Raw genomic sequence first — 25,730 nt, 5'->3', positions numbered from 1 at the left:
CAAAGCTGCAAAAAGTCACATCCTTGGCACCAGCTGCCAGTGACTTACCTGTTCAGGGGACATAACACCTTTTGAGAGGGTATATAGCAAAGTGCACCAAAGAGGTGGCATTAAGGAGCACTGAGGCCGTGCATCACCATGCCAAGTGCAAGGTCCTGCACCTGGGTCGGAGCAATCCCAGGCACAGCTACAGGTTGGGCAGAGAAGAGATTCAGAGCAGCCCAAGGAGAAGGACTTGGGGGTGCTGGTTGATGAGAAAATGAACATGAGCCGGCTTCAGTGTGCGCTCACAGCCCAGAAACCAACCGTGTCCTGGGCTGCATCCAAAGCAGCGTGACCAGCAGGTCCAAGGAGGTGATCCTGCCCCTCTGCTCTGCTCTCGTGAGACCTCACCTGGAGCATTGTGTGCAGTTCTGGGGTCCTCAACATAAAAAGGACATGGAACTGTTGGAACAAGTCCAGAGGAGGCCACGAGGATGCTCAGGGGCTGGAGCACCTCCTGTATGAAGACAGGCTGAGGAAGTTGGGGCTGTTCAGCCTGGAGAAGAGAAGCTGCGTGGAGACCTCAGAGCAGCTTCCAGTGTCTGAAGGGGGCCTATAGGGATGCTGGGGAGGGACTCTTCATTAGGGACTGCAGTGACAGGACAAGGGGTAACGGGTTCAAACTGAAACAGGGGAAGTTTAGATTGGATCTAAGGAGGAAATTCTTTCCTGTGAGGGTGCTGAGGCACTGGAATGGGTTGCCCAGGGAGATTGTGAATGCTCCATCCCTGGCAGTGTTCAAGGCCAGGTTGGACAGAGCCTTGGGTGCCATGGTTTAGTGTGAGGTGTCCCTGCCCATGGCAGGGGGTTGGAACTGGATGATCTTAAGGTCCTTTCCACTCCTGACTATTCTATGATTCTATTCTATCCACACTTCTTGAAGGGGACAGGGACACACAGCCAAGGGAGAAGGGGTCTGTGAGCTTTGAGGCCACTCCTGAGCAGGACATGAGCTGCCCTGAGGACATTGCCAGGTATAAAGCCACCAGGATCTCTGTGCACACTTCTGCTTAGGCTTGACACCAACTGACATGCGCAACGTGGAGAGACGTGTGGGGAGCTGCATTAAGTAAATCCAGGTTCAAGGGCTATTCACAGCAGCCACACTGTTGGCTGGGAACACCCTTGTGCATGGCAGTGAGCACAGGTTATGAAACAGAGCAGCCATCCCCAGTCTGACAGCAAGACCCTGCATTAAAGGGTATTTACTGGCTAGTGCACACAAGCTGACTCATTCCAAAGGCATCAAAGCTAAGAACAGCAGAGAAGAAGGTCTTTTTTCCCCCCTTTACAGTGGGAGGGAGTCACCAAACCTGCAGTGTGAAATACAGCATCTTATAACCATGTTAAATGTATTAGCCCCAAATCTGGCAGTGTTTAAGGAGAGCACATGAGCCTGCATTGGAGGAAAAGGCAGAAGGAACTGCCTTTGGAAGAGGAGAAGGTTTCATCCTAAAGCTGGACATCCTGACCCCACACCACAGGAAGGATGCAGGCAGGGTCTCAAAACCAGCACACAGAGCTCGAGGGGGTCATTCTGGGGTTTGAAGGGGAGAAATTCCCCTTCACACTGCGAAGAAGCTAATACAGGAGAGCAGAAAAGCTTTGGCTGTAGGAGCAGTGTGGATGCAGTCAGACCCCACCTCCACAGAGCTTTACTGGATATAAATGTCATGCAGACACTGTTGCTCCTGCCTGGACCAGGAAAGCCCATCCAGCCTTTGGGGACGCTGTTTATCCAGGGCAACCCATCCCAGGCAGCATCTCTTGCCAGCTTGTCCACAGTCCAGACCCCAGCTGTGTTACTGCAGCAACTCAGGCTCTGCTGGGACTGCTCTTCTTCATGGAGACACCCTGGTTAGCCAAAACGCACATCCCAAACTGTTCCTACAGCCTCTGCATTGCTCTCGTTGAGGTCTGTTCTCAAAGCTAAGTGCACAGGGTCAACACAGGCTGAGAAAGGTGGGGAAGGACCACCACATCCAGCACACACACATCCAGCAATGCTGTCACAAGTCTGTCTGGGTGCACTGAGCTTTGAGGAGCCCAGGCACAGGCTGTGACCCCATCCAGTGGTGGCCCCTGTTGATGACACAGGAGTTTATTGAGGTCAGATGGTGCCAGGAACTGAATGGCTAAATCCTTCCTACGTAAAATACCCTTTAATCAGCTTAGGGAGTGTTCAGGAACTTCTACCTCCCCCATTCTTTTTTTTCCTTCCTTAACCTGTGTGTGTGTGAGTCCATGTGTGTGGTGGGGATTTTCTCTTGTACATTTCCAGGTGAGTCTTCCCCACGTCAAGGAGCTGATCAAGATGCTGCTGTCTCCTGAGAGCACATTGGAGCCATTTTCTAGCATCACTCCCAGGTCTGTAAGAGAAAGGATCCTAATTGGAATAAGGGGATTGGAGGATTTAGAGTTCTAAATGCTCCTTTCTTGCACAGGATGGTTTCAGGAGTGGTTTTAATCTTTACCACCCGATTTGGTAATTCTGGCTGCGAAAGGGAAGAGATGGATGGGAGGAAGGGGTGAGTGCCCTGGGAGAGGAAGGGAGAAGGAAAATCACAGTCCTATATGGTTGTGGGACCATAGAAAAACACCCAGTCCGCTCCCAAGCCCCAGGGTGGACTCAGCTACTATTCCCAAACCCTGAACAGGGTGGGAAACAATCCTTGTTATGGAACAAATCCAGTGTCACAGAAGCATGCCAGCCCCTCATGGTGTTCCTCAGCTCCATCTAAACCTGCCCTGGTGCAGCTTGAGGCCGTTTCCTCTTGTCCCATCCCTTGTTCCTTGGGAGCAGAGCCCAGCCCCTCCTGGCTCCATCCTCCTCTCAGGCACTTGGAGGGAGCCATCAGGTCCCCCCTGAGCCTTCTCTTCTCCACACTGAACCCCCCAGGACCCTCAGCCCTTCCCCATCACACTTGGGCTCCAGGCCCTGCTCCAGCTCCATTTCCCTTTGAGCCTACATGGCAGCATCTGATTCAGCAAGGGGCAAACTACTCTAAGCAAAGGTGGTGTCTGGATCCAGTGTGTGTGTGGCTCACTCTGTCTGCCTGTGCAGCACTTGGGGGAGGATGCTTATATTGCCTCTGTCTCTCCTCTGCTTTACTTGGCAGAGTCCAAGAAGGCCGTGCCTTGCTGCAGCATATGGCACCTTTCTGGATTTGCACCACTTTAAAGAGAAAGTTAAGATGTGGGAGCCAAAAAAAACCCATAAGATGTCACCTTCACTTGCTCTGGAGTCTAGAGGGAAGGGGCTGGACATGCCAGCTAGCTCCATGTTTGGCAGCACCACTCAGGGGCAAGGACATCCAAACCTTCGCGTTAGGAGCTCTGGGCTGTGCTAGAGCAGACCTCAGCCAATCTAATCCAAGCTGGACCTGCTTCCAGCCAAATCCTTGGGTGAAATCTGCAGCAAACACCAGAATCTTCTTTTCAAAGAAGAGATTAAGAAAAATATTTGGTGTTTGGCTCCCGCTGGAAAAATGAAAAGCTTAAAACACTTTGCTAAGAAATGGGAAGAGAAAAGTGCCCCATTGGTGCACAGATGGTACCTTGGGTGCTGGCACAGTGCCTTGGCTCTCCATGGAATGGAATGAGGCACTTAGAAAGCAAGCCAGAACGTCTCTCACCCCATGCTCCGGATAGGGACAGGTGCTAGGCCACAGGGCCCCCAAGGGTGCTGGGCTGCCTCCCTAGAGATGCTGTGCCTGGAGATGCTGGGGCCAAGCCAGGCTTACCCTGCTGTGCTGCTCCCTGTGCAGACACACCTGCAGCAAGCAGGAGACAGCCTTGAATGTGGAAGGCTTGCTGTGAGGCACTTCCCTCCTGCAGGGAAATCTTCCCTGCTGCGGAATGGACACTAGGGAGAAATAAGGGTTGGGTTTGCCACGGCTGGCACTGCGACTGGGAAAGCAAAAGGCAGCTGCAGGGAACAGCCTAGTTTTCAGAGGAAGGGCTGCAACCTATGTCTATGCATTGTGGTTGTCTCTGTCATCAAGGAAGCCCAGAGAGCTTTATAAAGACCTGCAAAGACAAACTGCCACCTCCATCGATCACTTGCTGCTTTTTTACACCCTTTGGGGCTTCTAAATCTCCTTTGAGGACTACGAGGGTGCTGAGGCGCTGGCACAGGGTGCCCAGAGAAGCTGTGGCTGCCCCATCCCTGGCAGTGCTCAAGGCCAGGTTGGACACAGGGGCTTGGAGCAAGCTGCTCCAGTGGAAGGGGTCCCTGCCCGTGGCAGGGGTTGGAGCTGGAGGAGCTTTAAGCTCCCTTCCAACCCAAACCAGTCTGGGATATGATTCTATGACTGGGTGCACTCTGCCGGTCCCCAGGTAGACTCCCCAGTGTGGTGAATGGAACAGATACCACTGCAGGGACATGATGGGACAGGACACGAGGCTTCCTCCCCAGGAGTGCTCTGGCCACCCATGCCCTCCTGGCCTAGCATTGCTTCTGCCCAGCCAAAAACCACCTTGTAGCTTAAATGGAAGAGCTCCAAGTGCCTCCTGTCTCCAGCAGAGCTCTGTGCTGCTGCTCCCCATGCATGTGGCCTTATCACAGCTCTAATTGGCATCAGCGCCTGTAATCTCAGCCTCCAGCTGTTTGCTGGGTCTGGGAAGAGGAGAAAGCACTTCAGAGGATTAGTTTTAATTATAAGAATGCCAGGGACTGTAGCCAGGCTCTGTGTGTGGCCAGGCTCTGTGGCCATGTCCAGGCTCTGTGTTCAGGCTCTGTGCTCAGGCTCTGTGTGTGGCCAGGCTCTATGTATGTCCAGGCACTGTGTGCGTCCAGGGTCTGTGTTCAGGTTCTGTGTGTGTCCAGTCTCAGTGTCCAGGCTCTGTGTTCAGTCTCTGCATCCAGGCTCTGTGTCCATGTCCAGGCTCTGTGCCCAGGCTGACAGGCTCGCCCAGCTGCTCCAGGTATGCAGTGCCAGCAATGAAACAGCAGCCCCTGACAGCTACACAACTGCTGGGCTTCATTTTGGCTGCATCCCTCTTTGGACTTTGTCAAGGACCTGAAAGAACATCCCTTCCAGGTGAGCAAGGCTTTGTGAAGAGGGGGGTGGAAGGAGATGCGCTCATCAGCGCTTGCTGCTCCCAGGCATGCCCTTCCCTGCCCATGCTGCTTTCCTCTTCTCCTCCTCATAACAAGTGGCTCTAATAAGCTCACTGAGGCTTTAAAACCAGTAGGAGCTCTTGAAGTATATTAATTTGATTTGCCCTATGACATAAACCCTTAGATTTCACCAGGTAACCCCTGCGTGAGATCAATTATGTGGCTTAGTCTGAAACCTCAGAAACATCCACTGCTGTCTCGAAGCTGAGACAGAAAATCCAGCCAGTTTCCCTGTAGCTCCATCCCCACGGCTAATCACCATCCCAAATGCATTAGCTTTTACATCTTACATGGATTTATCATAACTTGCCAGAATGTTAAATGTCAAAAGATCTATTTGGTGAGTACACAAATCCCTGCAGCTTATTGGAGGGGGCTCAAGAGAGCCTGAAAAGCCAGGAGAGCTTTGCCATCCTCTCCCTCTCCCGCAAAGGTTAACCTGAGAGGCAGGATGCTGCTCTGCCTCTCTTCTGGGAAGTGCATTGCAGGATGGCTTTGCTGCAGATGATATTTTTCACAGAGAATTGCTCAGCTAAATATAACAAATAAAAGGAACACGATTGGCCTTAAAAGCTCTTGATTTTCCTCCCTTTGTTCTGAGCCTCAAGATAGCCCCAGCGATCTGTTGCCCAGGTATCAGGGTACTATTCAACAGTTGACTTTAGGCTGAAACTCTGGCAGGTAATTTTGTTCTCTTTTTCTATTTAAAACTCCAGTGCCTCAAGTGGGAGAAACTACAGAGAAAAGCTCCACATCTCGGGGACCTTGGCAGGTATCACAATTCACAACCTTCCCGATCCTTTGAACCGACTGAATCCTCCACTAACTCATCCTCGGGGAGTCTCTGTGGAGCTCCTGCCTCCTTGGCCGGCTGCTGGGGACCAGCTCAGCTGAAAAGGCGGATCTCCCACTGCTGTGTGAAGAACTGGGTGTTTTCCTGGTGATGCCAGGGGCTGGCCTCTGGCAGCTGAGTTTGGAGGTGGCTGGAGGGCAGTGACGGTGACATTGAGCTCACAAGCCAAGTCTCTGCATGCCAGAGGCACAGAAGGCAGAGGCCCTAAGAGGTATTGGGTATCAGTCTCATTTCCCCTTATTTGACAAGCAGTGACATGGGATTACACAGAGACTCCACCCCTGGTGTATGGACAGCATTGTCTCTGGGATGGCTGGGAGACCAATCTGATGGTCTATAAAGGGGAAACTGAGGCACCATTTTACATGAGGCTGAGGTGCTGCTGTTCATATCTTGTGTCCTTCATAGCACGTCCTTAGAACAGAATAAACCATTTTTTCTGACAAAAGAGCAGCTATGGGAGGCTTTCCCAGCCTCTTCCCCCTTCTCTGAGCCAGCAGCCTGTCACAGTGTGACAGGGGAACCAAGACACTGCAAGCTGCACACCCAAGCAAAACAGGGCTGCTCAAAACCACTGACCACATCACTCTCCAAAGGTGCTCTTAAGCACTCACTGTCCATCACTTTGACTTATAACTCTTCTTGCTTTCCATGAGGGGGAACAATGACTGTCATTTGTCATCTGTTTTTGCTCTCGGCAACATGAGATCCAGTATCTGAAGGGGGCTACAAGGATGCTGGGGAGGGACTCTTCATCAGGAACTGGAGTGACAGGACAAGGGGTGATGGGTTCAAACAAACAGGGGAACTTCAGGTTGGAGATAAGGCAGAAGCTCTCCCCTGTGAGGGTGCTGAGGTGCACCAGGGTGCCCAGAGAAGCTGTGGCTGCCCCATCCCTGGCAGTGCTCAAGGGCAGGTTGGACACAGGGGCTTGGAGCAAGCTGCTCCAGTGGAAGGGGTCCCTGCCTGTGGCAGGGGTTGGAGCTGGATAACCTCAAAGTCCTTTCCAATCCAAGCCATTCCATGATTCTGATTCTATGACCTTTCAGATACGCTGGTGTATCACCGAATTTTCTTCTCCTCTACTAGGACAGCTCCTCTCACCCAAGAAAGGACTGTGTCTGATGCTTATACCTGCCAACAGGAAAAAAAGGTGCTTTTCTGCTAACATTGGTTCTCCAGGATTCACTGCTCCCCTGCGGATGCTGTGACACAGCACAGCCAGACCAGTCAGCCCATGCAGGACATGCTTTACAGCCCCTGTGTCTGCCAAGGGATGTGCTGTGGGCAGTGGCAGCAGGCACAAGGAGGAGGCGTGGGCCTCAGCGATGGTGAGCAAGGCTTAGGGCAGCCTCCATGTGTGCAGTGGAAGAGCCACCCTAATTACTGCTTTGCATAGCTGCTCGGGTTTGGACATCAAAAGCCTTATTTCCCATTAGTTTAATCTACTCCAGGATTAAACCAATTTAGGATTAAAGCACTGCTGGACTGGAATAAGGGCTTCCACACTGAGAATTAAAAGAGTCATTCTGCACTCACCCACAGGGAAAATCAAGATAATGAATAGAAATTAACTGCTAAAGTGGATTAAATACAAGGCGTTAATCCCTGTGGGAAGGCAGCCTGCAGTCACAGCCCCATCCTGCTCTCTTTACTGCTCAGGTAGTTTAAACACAAGTAGACTAAGGGTATTCTGTGCACACAGTATTCGGTGCCATTTCATTTATGCACCCTAGGGCCTTCTTTAGCTGATTTGAGTTGATTTCTTGGAGTAAAAGGGCTCTAGTAAGAGTGGTTCTGCTGTACCAGCTCCCTGAGTGAAGGCTGTGAGAGCAGTGAGTGCCAGCAGTGACATTCTAGCGACCAACCACCAGACCTGAAAGCTGTGGTATGACCAGGTGACAGAAACCACTGAGCATACTCAGACTCTCATGACATATGGGTTTAAGAAACACTATGGGGGCAGTTTTGTCCCAGTTCAATGCACTGGATAACACCGATCTTCCTTGTCTGAGCTCCACAGCAGATGACACTCCAGATGTGGTCTTCCCAACCTGAGGGATGTGCAGCCATGCTTGTGCCCACCTAAGTCCAACACAAACTGTTCCCAAAGGAACGCAGAAGTGATGGCTCCCGTTCCAGCGCTGTTTGGAGAAAGACCTGGTCCCACTCGGAGGAATGGAGGGAAATATGCTGGGTTTTACCACTCACAGAGCGACTGACCACTGCTTTGAGGTGGGAAGTGCCAAGTAGGGAACACCAACCCACCGCTGCTGTACCTGGAGGAGGGTAGCAAGCCAAAGAAGAAATCTTAACCGCCCCTCTTCCTCCTGCTCAAGAGGCAACAGAAAGCCTAATCCCGGGAGAAGGAGACTCCTCCACTGCAGGAGGCAGCCGGGGTAAGTTGGGCAGTGAAGGGCAAGGCGTTAATCCCCGGGCTTCTCTCGGTAAAGCCCGCACTGCCAGCACTCACCTGGGCCGCCGGAGGAGCGGGGCCGCAAGCGGGGACTGGTCCACGGAGAGCATCCTCAAGGGCCACCTCCGCAAGGCGCCCCTCACCTCCGGGCCGGAGCGGGTGCGGGTCCCCCCTCCGGGGCTCGCCGGGGGGGGAGCGGGACCCGCACCCCTGGAGCCGCCCCCCCACCTCCGCCTCCCCGTAAGCCGCTTGGTGACCCAGTTGGGAGCGCGGGGGGGGGCGGGCGGCGGAGGCTCCTCCCCGCTCCGCCGAAAGTTTGGTGCGGGCCGGCGGGGCTGAGCGCGGCCGGAGCCGGCGGCGGCGGCGGGGGCTGAGCCGGGCGCCCATGCGCCGGGCTGCCGGGGCCGCGCCGGGGCCGCGCCATGGTCAACGGCAGCGCCGGGGCCGGGCCCTGCAACGGCACCGCGCTGCCCCCGGCCCCGCCACCGCCGGCCGCCGGGCACAACATCGCCGCCCTGGTGCTGGGCATCGTCCTCATCCTGCTCATCGTGGGCGGCAACGGGCTCGTCTGCCTCAGCGTCTGCACGGAGCGGGCGCTGAAGACCACCACCAACTACTTCATCGTCAGCCTCGCCGTCGCGGACCTGCTGCTCGCCTTGCTCGTCCTGCCCCTCTATGTCTACTCCGAGGTGAGCACCGGGCTGGAAGGGCACCGCTGGGACTGGGGATCCTCAGAGTTACAGGGCTGCGGGGCGGGATCGGCAGGAGGCCAGGTGTTGAGGGTTAAAGCCCGTCTCCCTTTTGCTCCCCACCTCCGTCCCTCCGGATCGGGGCTGCCATCGCTGCTGCTCAGCCCCTCGGGACAGCCCCAGCCCTGCTCCGCTGCGGGGACATTGGTGGTGCTTTCAAACCGCCGCGGCTTTTTCCTCACGGCATCTCGGCTGTCAGCACTGCAAACCCACTGCAGGACAGCGAGCGGTGGTGGCAGCGGCAGCAAGTTCGGGGGCTCCCCCGTCGTCCTGTCGGACCGTTGCCGAGCTGCAAATGCCCCGAGTGGAGATGCCCTTAGAGGGGGGGGTCTCCCCGGGCCGGGTCAGCAGCTCTGGAGAGCCCCTGTGTTGCCATCAGCAAGTGGTTAGCAAGGGTCTGGCATAAGGTGAGCAGGTTTTGGTGGTAATCATAGAATAGGTTGGAAGGGGACCTCAAGGATCATCTGGTCCAACCTCTCATGGCAAAAGCACAATCTAGACAAGGCGGACCATGAGGGACACCTTTAGCCAGGAGTCAGGTTCCCATGTGGGGTTCAGAGGAGGAAGAGGTCTTTTTAGGGAGCTAAGTGGGATCGGTCACTCTACATCGAGGTGCTTTTGGTTAGGTTGCCGCAGGGCTCCTCCTGGCAGGTTCTATGGTTTGCACATGTCTGACCCTGAATGTGCTGGAGCCTTTGGGGGACTTTGGGTCAGGTTTCCTGTTCACCTCCTAGACTGGACAGCTGAGGGAAAGAACAGGAGCTCCGGAGGCTGAGTGAGTTTGGATCTCTCTGTGTCTCTGTAACAGGGAGAGAAATGTTTACTGGCAGGGGATTGGGGATGCCTTTGATTGTGGGGGGCTTTGTTGGATGGGGGTGAGGAGCCTCACTAGAGCCTGACCATCTCCTTCCCTGCTCCAGTGGATAAAAACATCACAAGCCAAAATTGCAGGGGTTTGTACCTACGTAGAAGAAAGCGCAGTCCTCTTCTTTCCAGACGTGGGGAGAGTCAGGACACAACCTTGTGCGCAGTGAGCAGCCCCAGAAAGCTTCAGTCTGATGAGCCTTGCATTTTCTGACAGCCACATGAGTTGCAAGGTGGTGGCTTAATGCTTCATTGGGGAGTGAAAAGGGTTGGCCCCATGAGTGAGACCAAATGGTGCTCCCACCCCTGGAGGCAAACGCAAGAGCCCACCAGCAGTGTTTGGTAGCATCTCCCTTCTCTCCCATGGCAGGGCTGCTGCTCAGCACCTCACAGGGGTGGGGCTATACTTAAGCAAGGCTGAGGATTAGGGTTTAGGATGCTTTTAGCCTCTCTACCTGGTTCTAGGACTATGCAAGACACTGTGACCTCTCTGAAGACAGGTATTCCAGAGGGACAAGCTCATCTGGTGACCATACCAAGAACCAATGAAGAACAGGAGCATTAGATTCCCTTCTTTCCACCACACTGACAGGAACCCCCTCTGTGCTGTTTGGTTGTGGTGGTTTTGCTCTTCCTTCATAATCTCTCTGGTTTTGGTGGCTGGAAAGTCTCTGCCTTCATCCTTCTTCACAGCTTTTTGCTAACTTGGATCTCCTTTTTCTCCTTGCTCTTTCTCTTGTCCCTCCATGCTTGCAGCTCCTGTTTCTATGGGCAGCCATGCACACTACTGTGGTTTCCTCTTGCCTGCAGGCTTGAGCTTTGCTGAGATTTTAAATGCAGGTTTATATGCTCTGAGGTACCCTTGAAAATGCTTCCATTTGGGCATCAGCATTGTGGGGCTTTCCTTGGGTACCACAGGCATCCCACAGATAATGATGCTCAGGCAATGGGTGTCCAGCGCTGCCTTAGAACCTTAGAAATATGCTAAGGGGAAGTGAGAGTAACCATTGAGGCAGTGCCAGGGGATGGAATTCTTGTGGAGTTTAGTTTTTCTTTCCTTGGAGGCAAATCAAAACCAGAATCAGACGCTTGACAGGGGCTATAGTGGTTGCTGCTGTTTAAAACTAGCTGGAATTCTACTTGCATTCCGTATCACTGCATGGAGCCACTGACAATGCAGCGTGGCCAGTCCTGAACGTTCAGTTCAGGCTTTGTTCTCAGTGTGGGATTTTTCCTTGGTGGTTGTTTTTAACCTCAGTGCAGCTCCTGACAGAGTAAAAGTGACTTTGGGGGCTATTGGAGAACTGGAGAACCAGCTGAGAGGGTTTTTTTTGTTGAGCAGGAACACAACAATGATCTCTGTCCACTTCTTTCATTCAGCAGGAGGTGCTTGTTCATCTTGTGCTTTCTTCCTGCAAGAAGGCTTCTTGTGTTAGGTCTTTGGAACCAGCCCTCCCAGCCAGGCCTTTAGAAGACAGCTGGAGAGATTTAGCCTTTGAGGTGAGATCTGACATCCCCACAGATCAACAGATCTCCCACAAGCTTCGGAGAGGATGGGATTCCTTCCTGTGAGATGCGAGTTACCCTTTGCTGCTGTTCACAGAAGCTGGAACACAGTGTGAGAGGCCTTGATCTTGGCTGTTATTTCCAGTTGCTAAGAAAAGGTGATCGTGATGCTTTAGCTGCAGTGGTTGTCACCTGTTCTCCTTCTGTACTTCCAAAAGAGCCAGCCGAACCTCTTGTCACAAATAAGCTCTTAGTCCATGGGGAGGATTCAGAGGGCTTGGCTGTAGGAAGCCGAGTTGCGTCAGTTCTCCCTGGATGCCCCTTGTTTGTGCCTGCAGGGTTGGAGGATTGCTGGAAGCAGGTGCTAGACAAGGGGGGAATTGGTCTGTGTGGTCACAGCTCGCTCTTTTCTGTACCATTTCACAGTCACTGCAGGCTCAGTGGGAACCAGAGCTTGGCAGAAGGGCAGGAAATGGGGTGAGCTAATGCAAACCTCCCCTGGTCCTGTCCTCTGCAGTGCAGCTCAGGGAGCAGCACCCCAGTGCACGGTGGTGTTCTCTGATGATGAGCAGGTGTCTCTGCTCTGCTCTCGTGAGACCTCACCTGGAGCATTGTGTGCAGCTCTGGTGTCCTCAACATAAAAAGGACATGGAACTGTTGGAACAAGTCCAGAGGAGGCCACGAGGATGCTCAGGGGCTGGAGCACCTCCTGTATGGAGACAGGCTGAGGAAGTTGGGGCTGTTCAGCCTGGAGAAGAGAAGGCTGCGGGGAGACCTCAGAGCAGCTTCCAGTATCTGAAGGGGGCCTATAGGGATGCTGGGGAGGGACTCTTCATTAGGGACTGCAGTGACAGGACAAGGGGTAACGGGTTCAAACTGAAACAGGGGAAGTTTAGATTGGATCTAAGGAGGAAATTCTTTCCTGTGAGGGTGCTGAGGCACTGGAATGGGTTGCCCAGGGAGGTTGTGAATGCTCCATCCCTGACAGTGCTCAAGGCCAGGTTGGAAGAGGCCTTGGGTGCCATGGTTTAGTGTGAGGTGTCCCTGCCCATGGCAGGGGGCTGGAACTGGATGATCTTAAGCTCCTTTCCAACCCTGACTATTCTATGATTCTATGATTCTACTCCTGGCCAGTCCTGGTCCCACAGCCAGTATAAAAAAGGACAGTCCTTGGCTCAGAACTTTGGAACTCAGCTGAGTGACCTGGGGCTCTGAGTCTCCCTCCAGGCATGCAGGAAAGCCTGTAGAGCAATCCTGCCCACAGAGCAGCCTCTCCTAAGAGGAACCTTTTTGCTGGTTTCTGCCCTGGCCTAAATCTCTCTCTAGCGCTCCCTGTGCATCGCTGGCACTTCCTCAGCCTGTATGTCTTTCCTCATTATTTGTCCTGCCAAATTTACCTACCCAGCTCAAGGTAAGGCTTTGGACCTTAAGGAGAAAGTGCTAAAACGGCTGTCCCAAAGCTGCCCTTCCATAAAGCCAAATGTTGCTGTCACTTGTCAGTTCTGACCCTTCACAACCTGGAAGCCCCCTATGGATGCGAAGGAAGAAGCATCAGCTTTCCACCGGCTCAAAGCATCAGTTTCCAAACGGATGTGAGCTGGCAGGGCAGTGTTTGCAGCCAGCTTCCCTCTAGAAAGAACTTCAGCGTTAAAGCAACCCGGATGAACTCGCTCTGTCTGGAGCGTTGGCCTGGGTGGAGGGGGATGAGCGCTCTTTGCCATGTCAGCCCCTGCTATCAGCACACGCACAGGAAGTCAAGCACCGACCGACGGTGCGGTGGTGCAGATGTGTCCAGCACCCTCCACCCATCTTGTTCAAACACAGAACAGGGACATGTTCTGGTGCTTGTTGGTCGCCACACACCAGGATGCCCTGATGTGCAGAAGGTGCTCCTCTTCCAACTCGCTTGGGAATCTCAAGTCTCAGCAGTATGACAGCGAGAGGTAAAAACCCAGCGAGAAAGGAGACTGCTTTCCTACAGCAGCCTTGGCTTCCTGAGGAGAGCGTGTGGGGCTCTCCTAGCCATCAATCCACTGTCAGTAAGGCAACGACGGGAAGGAAGGGGGAAAGAGGTGGCCTGGGGCACTCCCAGCTATGCCCAGTAATTCCCCAGGAGCAAAGCCCTGCCTTTGTGTGAAGAGATCCCAGGGGAAGATACCAGAGTGAGCATGGCAATGGGGGTTACTGCTCCCCTGCGGCAGTGAGGACACACGGGAAGGCAGAGCCTCAGGTACTGTGGAGGTACTACAGGATCTCCTTGGGCGCTGAGTGGCTTTGCCACTAGAAATCTGCAGGGAGGGAGCTGCATGGCTCCAAAGGCTGGTCTGTGTCTAACTGCTTCCTCTGCCCAGCGACTCCTTGACAATGGCAGGGAGTCCTCCTTAACTGGGGGCATCCCCAGCAGATGTCAGGCTGAGCAGCTCCCATTCGTACTCGCTGTAGAGCACCCCTCCTGCCTGCCTCGCTCACACCCCGCTCCTCCGATCCGCTCTCCTTAATCCACGCCGGTTTCCTGGGCTAACGAAGACGTCGGATGCAGGAGCTGGTGCCAGGAGCCGCCTACGGCAGCGTTACATAAAGAGCTTCGCCGCTAAGATGTGTGTGAGCACGCAGAAGAGGAAATGCTTCCAGCAGCGCTTACCCAGCTCCTTCCACGGGTCGGGCCGGATGGGCCTTTCCAGCAGTCCCTCCACCTCACACGTCCCAGGGCTGTAGAGCAGCCAGCACTATTACACAGGCTGGGCTCTTGGTCAGGGTGATGCTGTTCTGCAGCAGACTTTCTGGGTGTCGCTTGTACCACTGGTACCAAAAGGGACCAAAAGCATCTCATAGGTGTGCCTGTGATGTTCTCTTGAGAGACCAGAGCTCTACCCTCCCCCAGATTTCCTGTGGCTCTGTGGGTGCATGTCATCCTTTCTGTGGCAGCGTTCAAGATTACTCAGTCCCAAATCTTACAGCTTCAGTGGGAAGAGATGTTCCTGTAGGGCTGAGCGGTGCCTGAGCCGCAGGCTCTGCGCGCCATCCTGGGAGGTGGTACCGACCAGTGCTAAGGAGCCTGTTTTCAGTGACCAGTAATTGTGGGGAGGGGTCTTAGAATTCTGGGGCCTCGTGTTTCAGATGCATGATCAGACTGACTTCGCACTCTCTAAACCCTTGACCTCAATGCTTTAAGCCAAGAAAGGATGCTAGAGCAGACGTGAGGCCCCCTTTGTCTCCTGTCCCACTCCCTCGCCTTCCTCTCCCCTTGCAGCTTCATTGTGTCCCCTGGAGAACGCAGAAGTCCTCACGGCTCATGACAAAGGCCCAGCGTGAGCTCCTTGTGGGCATGTGGACAGTCCTTTGATGCTGAACTTTGCTCCCTTGCAAGGTGCATTACCCTTCTGATGGGTGTTGTAACCCCCTTAGCAGGCCTGGGCTCCTAAGACTAGCACCTGTAGTCTCCCTGTGTGATGTGTTTGAGCCAGGTCCTTGCTGAGGGCAGGCAGGTGCTTGTGTGGAAACACAGCTGGGCAGCTCCTCATTCACCCTGAGGCTGCTGCTGCTGGTGTTAGCCCTATTTATCATCACCACCAAAGACTAAAGGATGTCTTTGTGCCCCCTGCTTCTCTGTGAGCCTCTTTGCAGGGCTGGCAAGAGGGGCAGGTATGAAGCTGCCCTGGGGTGCCGCATGTGACAGGACCGAGACAAGAGCTGTTGTCATCAGTAGTAAGACTAAACCCTTTGGTCCTGTGCTGGCTCAGGCCCTCAGGAGCACTGGTGGTGTAAGAGCCCTGTAGGCAACAGGCTAGTTTGCAAGAAGGCAGATTTTTGTCCCAGATATCAGCTGGGTTTAGGGATGGGGACATCAAAATGACCCGCCTGGGAAGGCAGCCTGCAAGGGTGGTTGAGAAGTCAAGTCCCATCTCCTGCCATCCACTGTCCTACAAAATACTTTCTATAACCTCTTTGTATTCAGTTATAGACTGGTTTGTGTTGGAAGAGACCTTAAAGCTCCTCCAGTTCCAACCCCCTGCCACGGGCAGGGACCCCTTCCACTGGAGCAGCTTGCTCCAAGCCCCTGTGTCCAACCTGGCCTTGAGCACTTCTCTGTAAGAAGCAGTTGGAGTTGTTCCTCCTCTGCACATCGTGGTTGAACCAGAACCTAGGTGCCGTTTGTAATGAGTTACTGGTATCACGCAAGAGACCACAGTGGCTGCGTGTGAGCTTACTGACATTGCCAGCCCTGGTTGGATGAAGAAAGCCCGGCTGCACCTGGAATATCTCTGGGAAAGAGGCTTGTGTCTGCAGCAGTGACCGTTATCACCCTCCTATAAACCCTTCTCGTCTGCTATGGAACACTGAGCTATGGGCAGACCATGGCCCGTAAGGTTTTCCATCCTCTTCCAAGAAGTCCTGCCTGGAGGTTTTGAGGGTGGTGGCCATTACCCTCACCCATGTGAGGCTCAGCCAGAGCTGTGTACCACCAGCCTTAGAAGCAATGCAGCAGGTAGGCTGGCAGGGGGGTTATATTGGAGCTCTTGGGAGCTAGGGGAGGTCCTTTGCCTCCCGATCATGTCTTGCTGTGCAGCTCCCTGTGGCCTCTGGTTCTCCATCCCTGGCAGTGTTCAAGGCCAGGTTGGACAGAGTCTTGGGTGCCATGGTTTAGTGTGAGGTGTCCCTGCCCATGCAGGGGGGTTGGAACTGGATGATCTTAAGCTCCTTTCCAACCTTAACTGTTCTATGATTCTAACAGCAGCACCACTGATGAGCATCACTGGGGGAAACAAGGGGCCTTGTGCTGAAAAAGCAGGGAGCCCGAAAGTGCCACTGGAAGTGGAGTCCCTCTGGAGCACATCTTAGAGGCGGCTTGAGCCGTTTATGGTCCCTAAAGCCCTGCACTGTGTACCTCGATGGGCTAATCTTCTCCTGCGATTAGGAACCTCTGGATCACATGGCCCTGCAAAGCCAGCTATGCCTCTAATCCAAAGTCCCTCACCCCTCCGAGAGGTTCTTGCCACATTTTGCAGTCAAGAAACAGGGTGCAACAGGAAGCCCTCGCCCAGCGTGGTCCCCCCAGTCAGTGCTGGGGGTCAGTGGGGAAAGGGAAGGGTTTGAAGCGTTTCCTAAGAGCCCAATGTGAATCTCTCAGCAAAGGCTGTGTCCTCTGGAGGTGCTGCAGCCCCACAGCTCTTGTCCTTTTCAGCACCAGTTAGCCCCCCAAGGTTTTGGAAGCCCAGAATCAGATTTGACCTTGGCAGGATCCCAGTTGAGCTCGGCAGCACCTTGGGGCTTGGTTTGTCTGATTCAGCTCCCAGATTCACTTTGGGGTGGCTGATCCATGCTGCAGGAAGCGTTCAGGTCTGAAGCCAGCCCTTCCCGGGAGGTTCAGGCTGGCTCTCAAGGAGATGGCTGTATAAAAATAGCCAGTTTCTTCAGCATCTCCTTCGGCTTTGCAGCTCCACTAATCATAATCCCGTGCGTGACATCATTACTGCCTGGCATTAATCCTGCCAGAGCGGCTCTGGCAGGGCCAGGGGCTCTGCTCCTGCCCAGCCTTACGTGGCTGGGTTCCTTGTGCCAGGATGGATGAAACCAGGGCCTGCTCTTTCGCATCTCCACGTGAACAAATCCACGCTCTCACTGGCTGCATGGCACCAGTGAACTCAGACTCTGCGGGCCCTGGGTGGCTGTTACTATAGGTTTGCTTCGGGGAGAGCCTGGGGAGTAGCAGTGTAGTAGGGGTGGAAGTGCCTGGCTCCCTCTGGGGTCCCCTGGCTGTGTGCCTGGGGCAGTGGGGCTGCTCAGGGCATGTGCTCTCAGTTCACGTACCGCTCTCGGCCGTGTAAGCTGTGTGTAAGTGCTGGGGGGTGCCACCTGTGTTCCTGGGTGCCTTTCTTTCATCTTCCTGAGCCTAAACTAAAGCCCTTTCCCCTACTTCACCTGTTTTAGAACCAGGTACGGTGATGCAGTGATTGTTTCTCTTCTTGACTTCATCCCATCGCTCCTCGCTTGGCACTGGCACGTGGTAGAACTCTCCCCACCCTTGGCACCTCCTCTGCTGTCCCCATGCAAGGTGTTAGGCTTATTCCTCACCCCCTTAAGATGCTGGATTGGGCTTTTGTAGCTTTCCCTCTCATTTCCTAGCAAGAGCCGCTCCAGGATGCTCAAGGCTGGTCCCAAAGGGTGTGTTATGGAGTAACCCAGGGATGTGGTGGCATGGCAGCTCTGTCTCCAGGGGATGTGCACAGCTTCAGGTGTGCTTCCTCAAGGGCCATGTGCCCCAGAGCAGCTCCACGCACACAGATGACGTATGGATGTTCTAAAGAGGGATACATAGCATATAATGATATGTACTTTACTATGTGTTACCATAATATAGGATGTATGAATCCATAGGCATCATAGGATCATGGAATGGGTTGGGTTAGAAGGGACCTTAAAGCTCCCCCAGCTCCAACCCCAACCCCTTCCACTGCAGCAGCTTGCTCCAAGCCCCTGTGTCCAACCTGGCCTTGAGCACTGCCAGGGATGGGGCAGCCCCAGCCTCTCTGGGCAGCCTGTGCCAGCGCCTCACCGTATGTTCTACATTAGGTTGTTATATGTTCCACAATGCAATGATCCCTGTATGTATAGATGTTCCATATTTATATATTAATGCACTGCATAATACATAATCGGTTGGACAGAGCCTTGGGTGCCATGGTTTAGTGTGAGGGGTCCCTGCCCATGGCAGGGGGTTGGAACTGGATGATCTTAAGGTCCTTTCCAGCCCTGACTGTTCTATGGCTCTATAATAATATTAATTAATTGATAAATTATAGGGATTAAAATGTAGGTATATAAAATAGAAGTAAGTCCCTGGGATACATATCTATTTATATATATGCATATTTTTATATAACACATTGCATATACATAAAAATATATAATAAGTTATATACATTGCCAGTAGCAATATATTTGTTATAATATTTATTACAATAATATATATTTATAAGGGTAAGAGTATATGTGCAGTATATATAGTGTTTGGTGTTTTGCCAAGTTCCAGGGGCATTTTATATTTCTTGTATGCAATCTAATTTCTAATTATAAATACGATAACTTTGGATCTTATTTATAAATACATATATTTATGCGTGTATATATAGGTATGTTATATATATTATATATATGTGTGTGTTTGTGCAGGCCAAGGGGAATGGCTTGAACCTGCCCGAGGGGAGACTGAGATGAGCTCTTAGGCAGAAGCTCTTCCCTGGGAGGGTGCTGAGGCGCTGGCACAGGGTGCCCAGAGAAGCTGTGGCTGCCCCATCCCTGGCAGTGCTCAAGGCCAGGCTCTTTCAGGTCCCTTCCAAGCCAGAGCCCTCCGTGAGCCCGTGGTTCTGGGGACCGGCCCAAGGAACGCTTCAGGCTGCAGGCCCCAAACCCGCGTGGGGTGGATGAGAGCTTCGCCCGAGCGCGACACGGGACCGGGGGAGCCTTCCCTCCTCCGAGCTGCTGAGCTGGGCTGGAGGGTCTGAGCTTGAGCTGAGCGGGGCTTTGAGCCCCTCTTCATGGCAGGGGGACACAGAAGCAGCTTCTCTTGTGCTGGCGTTACGGTTCTGATCAAAACGCTGCCGCTGGGCTCGTCCTGGGGGCAGCTTCCCGGTACTCGGAAAGGAAGGCGACAGCGCTTTTCCCCTGAGCTCATCCTCGCCGTCCCGTTGCCAAGAGCCGTTCCATCCGGAGCACCCCGCCGAGCAAACATTCCTGTTCCACGGGCTGGCACGGACAGAGCACGAACCCTCGGGCATTTCCTGGCGCCGCTGGGCTCCTCCGGAGGATTATTTGGGATACAGAAGCGTCGATCTTTAACTCGATGCCTTTGACACAGCAAAGCCCGCGCTTGGGAGCGACGCAGACCAACAGCACCGGGTCCTGGCCTCTCGCTGGCAGCCCGTCTGCTTTACCCTGGTGCCTGTGGCTGGAGAGCAGAGCAAGAGACAGCGTCCGACCGCCTTGAGCAGCCTGGCCTTGGGCTTAGCGGGACAGACCCACCGGTTGTGTAGCACGCTGCTCCCATCGGCTGCAAGCAGGGTGTTGGAGCAGCTGGGACACGGAGTCTCTCCCTGCTTCCTCAGTGACCTGTGGCTAGGGAATGCTGAGCCCTGCGTTACTGGGGAGGGATTTTGGGGTGGAATTTGAGGAGTTTGGGGTTTTGAGCCCGCTGGCTCCCATTAACGGGCCTCTGCACCCTTAGTGTGCGGTGTGAGGCTGTTCAGGGTCCCGCTCACTCGGCAGTGCTGCTGTGCAGCTCCATTCTGCAGCCAGGCCGGGACCACGACGTCCCAGTGAAGCTGTGAGCCGTTGTGTGGGGTTAATCCCGTGCACTGCTGCTTTGCTGGGCAGGGATGAGCATGCCGGGGCAGGACGGCTCCGGGGCAGGCTGCTCACCTGGAGGGGAGCGTGAGGCATGGAGCTGTTTGATGGCATTTCACACAGTGGGACAGGGCATCTGCTGATCCCGGGGATCTTTTCAGTTCCAGGGAGGTGTGTGGTCCCTCAGCATGGTGCTGTGCGATGCTCTCATGACCATGGACGTGATGCTGTGCACGGCCTCCATCTTCAACCTCTGTGCTATCAGCGTGGATCGGTAAGTGCCTTCCTCCTCCTCCTCCTCCTCACGCCAGGGGAGGGAGTGCTGTGTCCTGGCACCAAGCTGCTTCCCCACAGATGCCACGCTCTGCCTTTCCATCCTCCCCCATCACCACCTTTGTGTCCATCAGTACCCTTGCACAATGGCATGATAAGGGCAGAGCTGCCCCTTTGGGTGCTCTTCGGAGCGGGTGACTGGCTGTAGCCCAGACCTCGGCGCTGGAGGTGAATTAAGCAGTGGGAAGGGCGGTGGCAAGAGGTTTGGGACTCCCGTTACCAGTGCTGGCCCCACCATAGTGGGACTGACCCAGGCGGGGCCTGTGTTGGCAGGTTTATCGCCGTTTCAGTCCCCCTGAACTACAACCGGCGACAGATCGACCTGCGGCAGTTGATCCTCATATCCACCACCTGGATCTTCGCCTTTGCCGTCGCGTCCCCCGTCATCTTTGGCCTCAACAACGTCCCAAACCGGGACCCCAGCTCGTGTCAGCTGGAGGATGACAACTACATCGTGTACTCCTCCATCTGCTCCTTCTTCATCCCCTGCCCCGTCATGTTGGTGCTCTACTGCGCCATGTTCCAAGGACTCAAGCGCTGGGAAGAAGCCCGGAAGGCCAAGCTCAGGGGCGGCATCTACGGCGCCAACAGGAAGCTCTATCAGCCCGGCCCCTTCATTGAGAGCGAGCAGACCAGGCTGGAGCCAGAGCAGTGCAACCCCTACGCCCTCTCCAGCCATCCCGGGGACTGTGGGATGAGCAACGGGATCCACACGGTCTCCTACCCCCACCTCAAGTACCCGCAGCCGGGACACAGGCGGAAGGAGGCCAAGATCAACGGCCGGGAGCGGAAGGCCATGCGGGTGCTGCCTGTCGTTGTTGGTGAGGAGCGGTTGGGGATGGCTGGGCAGGCACATCCTGTAGGACTTGTCTGAACCTGGGGAAGCCAACACCCTCCTTGGCCTCCCCTAGCAGGAGCCATACGGCCCCAGGATGCTGAGGACTGGGCTTTGTCCTCGCTGGACGGGGTGCCACCTTGTTCCACCTCCCCAGTGCTCAGGTCCTCCTCCCTCTTCCTCACATACACTTGTTTTAACACCCACCCTCCCCGTGTCCCTGTGCCCATTGCTCAGCATCAGGGAATGATGATCCAGGGGAAAATCTCAGCATCCCTTTGAGCAGGGCAGTGCCACCAAACACGTCCCCTGGGACAGAGCAGGAGCACCTACAGCGTTTGTAACCTAACCTCTCTTGGCAGCTTAAAAGCAAATCCAAACTCCTCCGTAACTCAGACTTTGCACCAAGGTTTAGGACAAGCAAGGCATCCTTGGCTGGGTGTAAGCGCAGCCCTCTGCACCAGCCCATCTGCTGCTTGTGCCCCGGGGCCCTCTGAGCTCTCCCCCTTCTTGTTTAGCCCAGGCTTGTGTTCAACCAACCGCTTTTTTTGTCAAGTTCATCCCTTTTTCATTAAACCAACCCCTTTCTACCATTTCACTGCCCCTCCGCAGGTGCTTTCCTCTTCTGCTGGACTCCGTTCTTCGTGGTCCACATCACCAAGGCTCTCTGCAAGTCCTGTGCTGTGCCCACCCAAGTCACCAGCACCGTCACCTGGCTGGGCTACGTCAACAGCGCCCTCAACCCCATCATCTACACCGTGTTCAACGCCGAGTTCAGGAACTTCTTCCGCAAGGTCTTGCACCTCTTCTGCTGAGCCCCAGGGGAGGGGGGGTTTGTATGGCTCATTAAAGTTCTATTTCTGCCTAAGGGCTGCTGTCTTTGCTGGGGGAGGAGGGAGAGGGGAAGGCTGCAGGTCCCCAGCTGCTCCCAGCAAGGCGTTGCAGGTGAGTACTCCTGGATGCAGCTCTGGTGCTTGGTTAACACCCGGTGCTTGGTGTGAGCAGCAGAGGGGCCTCAGGGCTGGGCCTGGCTTTGAGGTGAGCTGTTTGGGCTGGGCTCGCCTGCTCTGAGCCGGCACCAAAGGAAGTGACTCAGCCCTGCCCCACCGCGGTGCCTGGAGCGGGGAGAGCTTTGGTCCTGGTGGCTGCTCTGGCCTGGAGAGTCACTGACGGGTCCCTGCACAGGACAACAAACCAGGCTCCATCCCTGGGACACAGGGAGAGACAAACCAGGCTCCATCCCTGGGACACACGGAGAGACAAACCAGCCTCCATCTCCTGGGACATGGAGTGACAAACCAGCCTCCATCCCCTGGGACACAGGGAGAGACAAACCAGGCTCCATCCCCTGTAAACAGAGACAAACCAGCCTCCATCCCCTGGGACACAGCCTCCATCCCCTGGGACACAGGAAGAGACAAACCAGCCTCCATCCCCTGGGACACAGCCTCCATCCCTGGGACACAGGGAGCCACAAACCAGCCTCCATCCCTGGGACACAGCCTCCATCCCCTGGGACAAAGGGAGCATCATGTAACGACGCCTGTGAGACCCACACAGGAAGGAACAGACTCATCAGAAGCTGCTGCCATAAGACTGGTGGTTTCCATCTCATCTTTGTTATTAACTTTCCTGTGACTCCGGATAGGATCTGTGATGCTGGACCAGGCCACTCTGATTCAGGGGGCCCCCTCCTGGACTGTGAGCTGGACACTGTCCTCACCCACCAGTACCAAACGGGAGTGAATAACCCACAGGAGAAGTGACCCCTGACAGCCATGAGGCTAAACCCCACTGCCCCAGCAGCGTGTGGGGCTCCTCCAGCCAGGGCATAATCCTCAACCACGAGTGACAGTGCCTGGTTTGCCTGAACTACTAAAGCAGCACATTAATAATGAATGGACTTTATTGCAGGTAACAAAGGGAATCACTTCCCAGTGCTCACCACAGCTGGAATCAGCGCGGACAGGACCAGGGTTAATGCCCAGAGGGTTCGCTCTGGTGAGGATGTGTCTCCAGCTGAGCATCACTGCTGCCACTCTGCCTTCAACAGTGACACAGAACCACCGGCACGTGGCTGCTTTCACCTCCCTTTATTTAACCACGCGTTCTTTTGCACTTGAGCCCAAGGGCAGAAACCCCAACATGTTCCATGTTGGCCCAGCCCAGAGGGAACACAGGAAAACACCCAACCCGAAGTCAGTCCTGCTGCACGCTGACAACGCGTACCGAGCTTCGCAAGGCAGTTTAACCCAAAGGAAGGCTCTTTTGGCTCTTCAGACCAGAGGTAGGAGGCACAGGGAGAAGGGGGCAGCAGCAGGTCCCACGGCAGCGCCTGCTGCAGGCTCAGCTCAGCACGGGTGGGTGATGAGGAGGTGGCTGCTGGCCCTGCGGTGGAGGTGCCCCTGGGGGAAGCCAAAGCTCCCAGCACTGGAGGAGTTCACAGGTTCTGTTTCACTCGGAGTCCTGAAAGAGGCTCAGGAGGAGGCAAACGAGATCCAAGTCTTTAAAAAGCCAGCTCTGCCCGTGGGCAGGGTGCAGGTGGTGGAGGACCCCGTCAGTGGGTGCGGAGGACCCAGTCAGTGGGTGCAGATGACACCAGTCAGTGGGTGCAGATGACACCAGTCAGTGGGTGCGGAGGACCCAGCCAGTGGGTGCGGAGGACCCAGCCAGTGGGTGCGGAGGACCCCATCAGTGGGTGCAGATGACACCAGTCAGTGGGTGCAGATGACACCAGTCAGTGGGTGCAGAGGACCCAGTCAGTGGGTGCGGAGGACCCAGTCAGTGGGTGCGGAGGACCCAGTCAGTGGGTGCAGATGACACCAGTCAGTGGGTGCAGATGACACCAGTCAGTGGGTGCGGAGGACCCAGTCAGTGGGTGCAGATGACACCAGTCAGTGGGTGCAGATGACACCAGTCAGTGGGTGCGGAGGACCCAGTCAGTGGGTGCGGAGGACCCAGTCAGTGGGTGCAGATGACACCAGTCAGTGGGTGCGGAGGACCCAGTCAGTGGGTGCGGAGGACCCAGTCAGTGGGTGCAGATGACATGACACCAGTCAGTGGGTGCGGAGGACCCAGTCAGTGGGTGCAGATGACACCAGTCAGTGGGTGCAGATGACACCAGTCAGTGGGTGCGGAGGACCCAGTCAGTGGGTGCGGAGGACCCAGTCAGTGGGTGCAGATGACACCAGTCAGTGGGTGCGGAGGACCCAGTCAGTGGGTGCAGATGACACCAGTCAGTGGGTGCGGAGGACCCAGTCAGTGGGTGCAGATGACACCAGTCAGTGGGTGCAGATGACACCAGTCAGTGGGTGCGGAGGACCCAGTCAGTGGGTGCAGATGACACCAGTCAGTGGGTGCGGAGGACCCAGTCAGTGGGTGCGGAGGACCCAGCCAGTGGGTGCAGATGACACCAGTCAGTGGGTGCGGAGGACCCAGTCAGTGGGTGCAGATGACACCAGTCAGTGGGTGCAGATGACACCAGTCAGTGGGTGCGGAGGACCCAGTCAGTGGGTGCGGAGGACCCAGTCAGTGGGTGCAGATGACACCAGTCAGTGGGTGCGGAGGACCCAGTCAGTGGGTGCAGATGACACCAGTCAGTGGGTGCAGATGACACCAGTCAGTGGGTGCGGAGGACCCAGTCAGTGGGTGCGGAGGACCCAGTCAGTGGGTGCAGATGACACCAGTCAGTGGGTGCAGATGACACCAGTCAGTGGGTGCAGAGGACCCAGTCAGTGGGTGCAGATGACACCAGTCAGTGGGTGCAGATGACACCAGTCAGTGGGTGCGGAGGACCCAGTCAGTGGGTGCAGATGACACCAGTCAGTGGGTGCGGAGGACCCAGTCAGTGGGTGCGGAGGACCCAGTCAGTGGGTGCAGATGACACCAGTCAGTGGGTGCGGAGGACCCAGTCAGTGGGTGCAGATGACACCAGTCAGTGGGTGCAGATGACACCAGTCAGTGGGTGCGGAGGACCCAGTCAGTGGGTGCGGAGGACCCAGTCAGTGGGTGCAGATGACACCAGTCAGTGGGTGCGGAGGACCCAGTCAGTGGGTGCAGATGACACCAGTCAGTGGGTGCAGATGACACCAGTCAGTGGGTGCGGAGGACCCAGTCAGTGGGTGCGGAGGACCCAGTCAGTGGGTGCAGATGACACCAGTCAGTGGGTGCAGATGACACCAGTCAGTGGGTGCAGATGACACCAGTCAGTGGGTGCGGAGGACCCAGTCAGTGGGTGCGGATGACACCAGTCAGTGGGTGCGGAGGACCCAGTCAGTGGGTGCGGAGGACCCAGTCAGTGGGTGCAGATGACACCAGTCAGTGGGTGCAGATGAGATGACACCAGTCAGTGGGTGCAGATGACACCAGTCAGTGGGTGCGGAGGACCCAGTCAGTGGGTGCAGTCAGTGGGTGCAGATGACACCAGTCAGTGGGTGCGGAGGACCCAGTCAGTGGGTGCAGATGACACCAGTCAGTGGGTGCAGATGACACCAGTCAGTGGGTGCAGATGACACCAGGACCCAGTCAGTGGGTGCAGATGACACCAGTCAGTGGGTGCAGATGACACCAGTCAGTGGGTGCAGATCAGTGGGTGCAGACACCAGTCAGTGGGTGCAGATGACACCAGTCAGTGGGTGAGGAGGACCCAGACAGGGGGTGCAGATGACCCC

At 55.2% G+C, this 25,730-nt stretch overlaps 2 protein-coding genes across 3 annotated transcripts in view; both read left to right on the top strand.

Annotated features, from left to right (window-relative positions):
- The window catches only part of PLCB2 (phospholipase C beta 2), a 277,519-nt gene that overhangs the window by 160,736 nt on the left and 91,053 nt on the right, over nucleotides 1–25,730 (top strand). The gene's annotated exons all lie outside the window — the stretch shown is intronic.
- Nucleotides 8,822–21,939, top strand: DRD4 (dopamine receptor D4). 2 transcript variants are annotated; one of them, XM_062623280.1, is made up of 5 exons: nucleotides 8,822–9,122; nucleotides 11,427–11,546; nucleotides 20,054–20,166; nucleotides 20,499–21,046; nucleotides 21,673–21,939. In XM_062623280.1, exons 1-5 carry the CDS (start codon nucleotides 8,856–8,858, stop codon nucleotides 21,873–21,875), a joined length of 1,251 nt encoding a protein of 416 aa, XP_062479264.1. In that variant the 5' UTR covers nucleotides 8,822–8,855; the 3' UTR covers nucleotides 21,876–21,939. The 2 variants fall into 2 exon arrangements, with proteins under 2 accessions (XP_062479264.1, XP_062479265.1); XM_062623281.1 differs by lacking the exon at nucleotides 11,427–11,546 and having other exon boundaries at nucleotides 21,673–21,938.

Source organism: Pezoporus occidentalis, unplaced genomic scaffold (genome assembly GCF_034315485.1).
Source record: "Pezoporus occidentalis ecotype Australia unplaced genomic scaffold, CSIRO_AGI_Poc_V1 ctg250, whole genome shotgun sequence".
NCBI lineage: Eukaryota > Metazoa > Chordata > Aves > Psittaciformes > Psittacidae > Pezoporus > Pezoporus occidentalis.
Note: the sequence above shows the minus strand (reverse complement) of the source record. Positions and strands in the feature narration are given on the sequence as shown.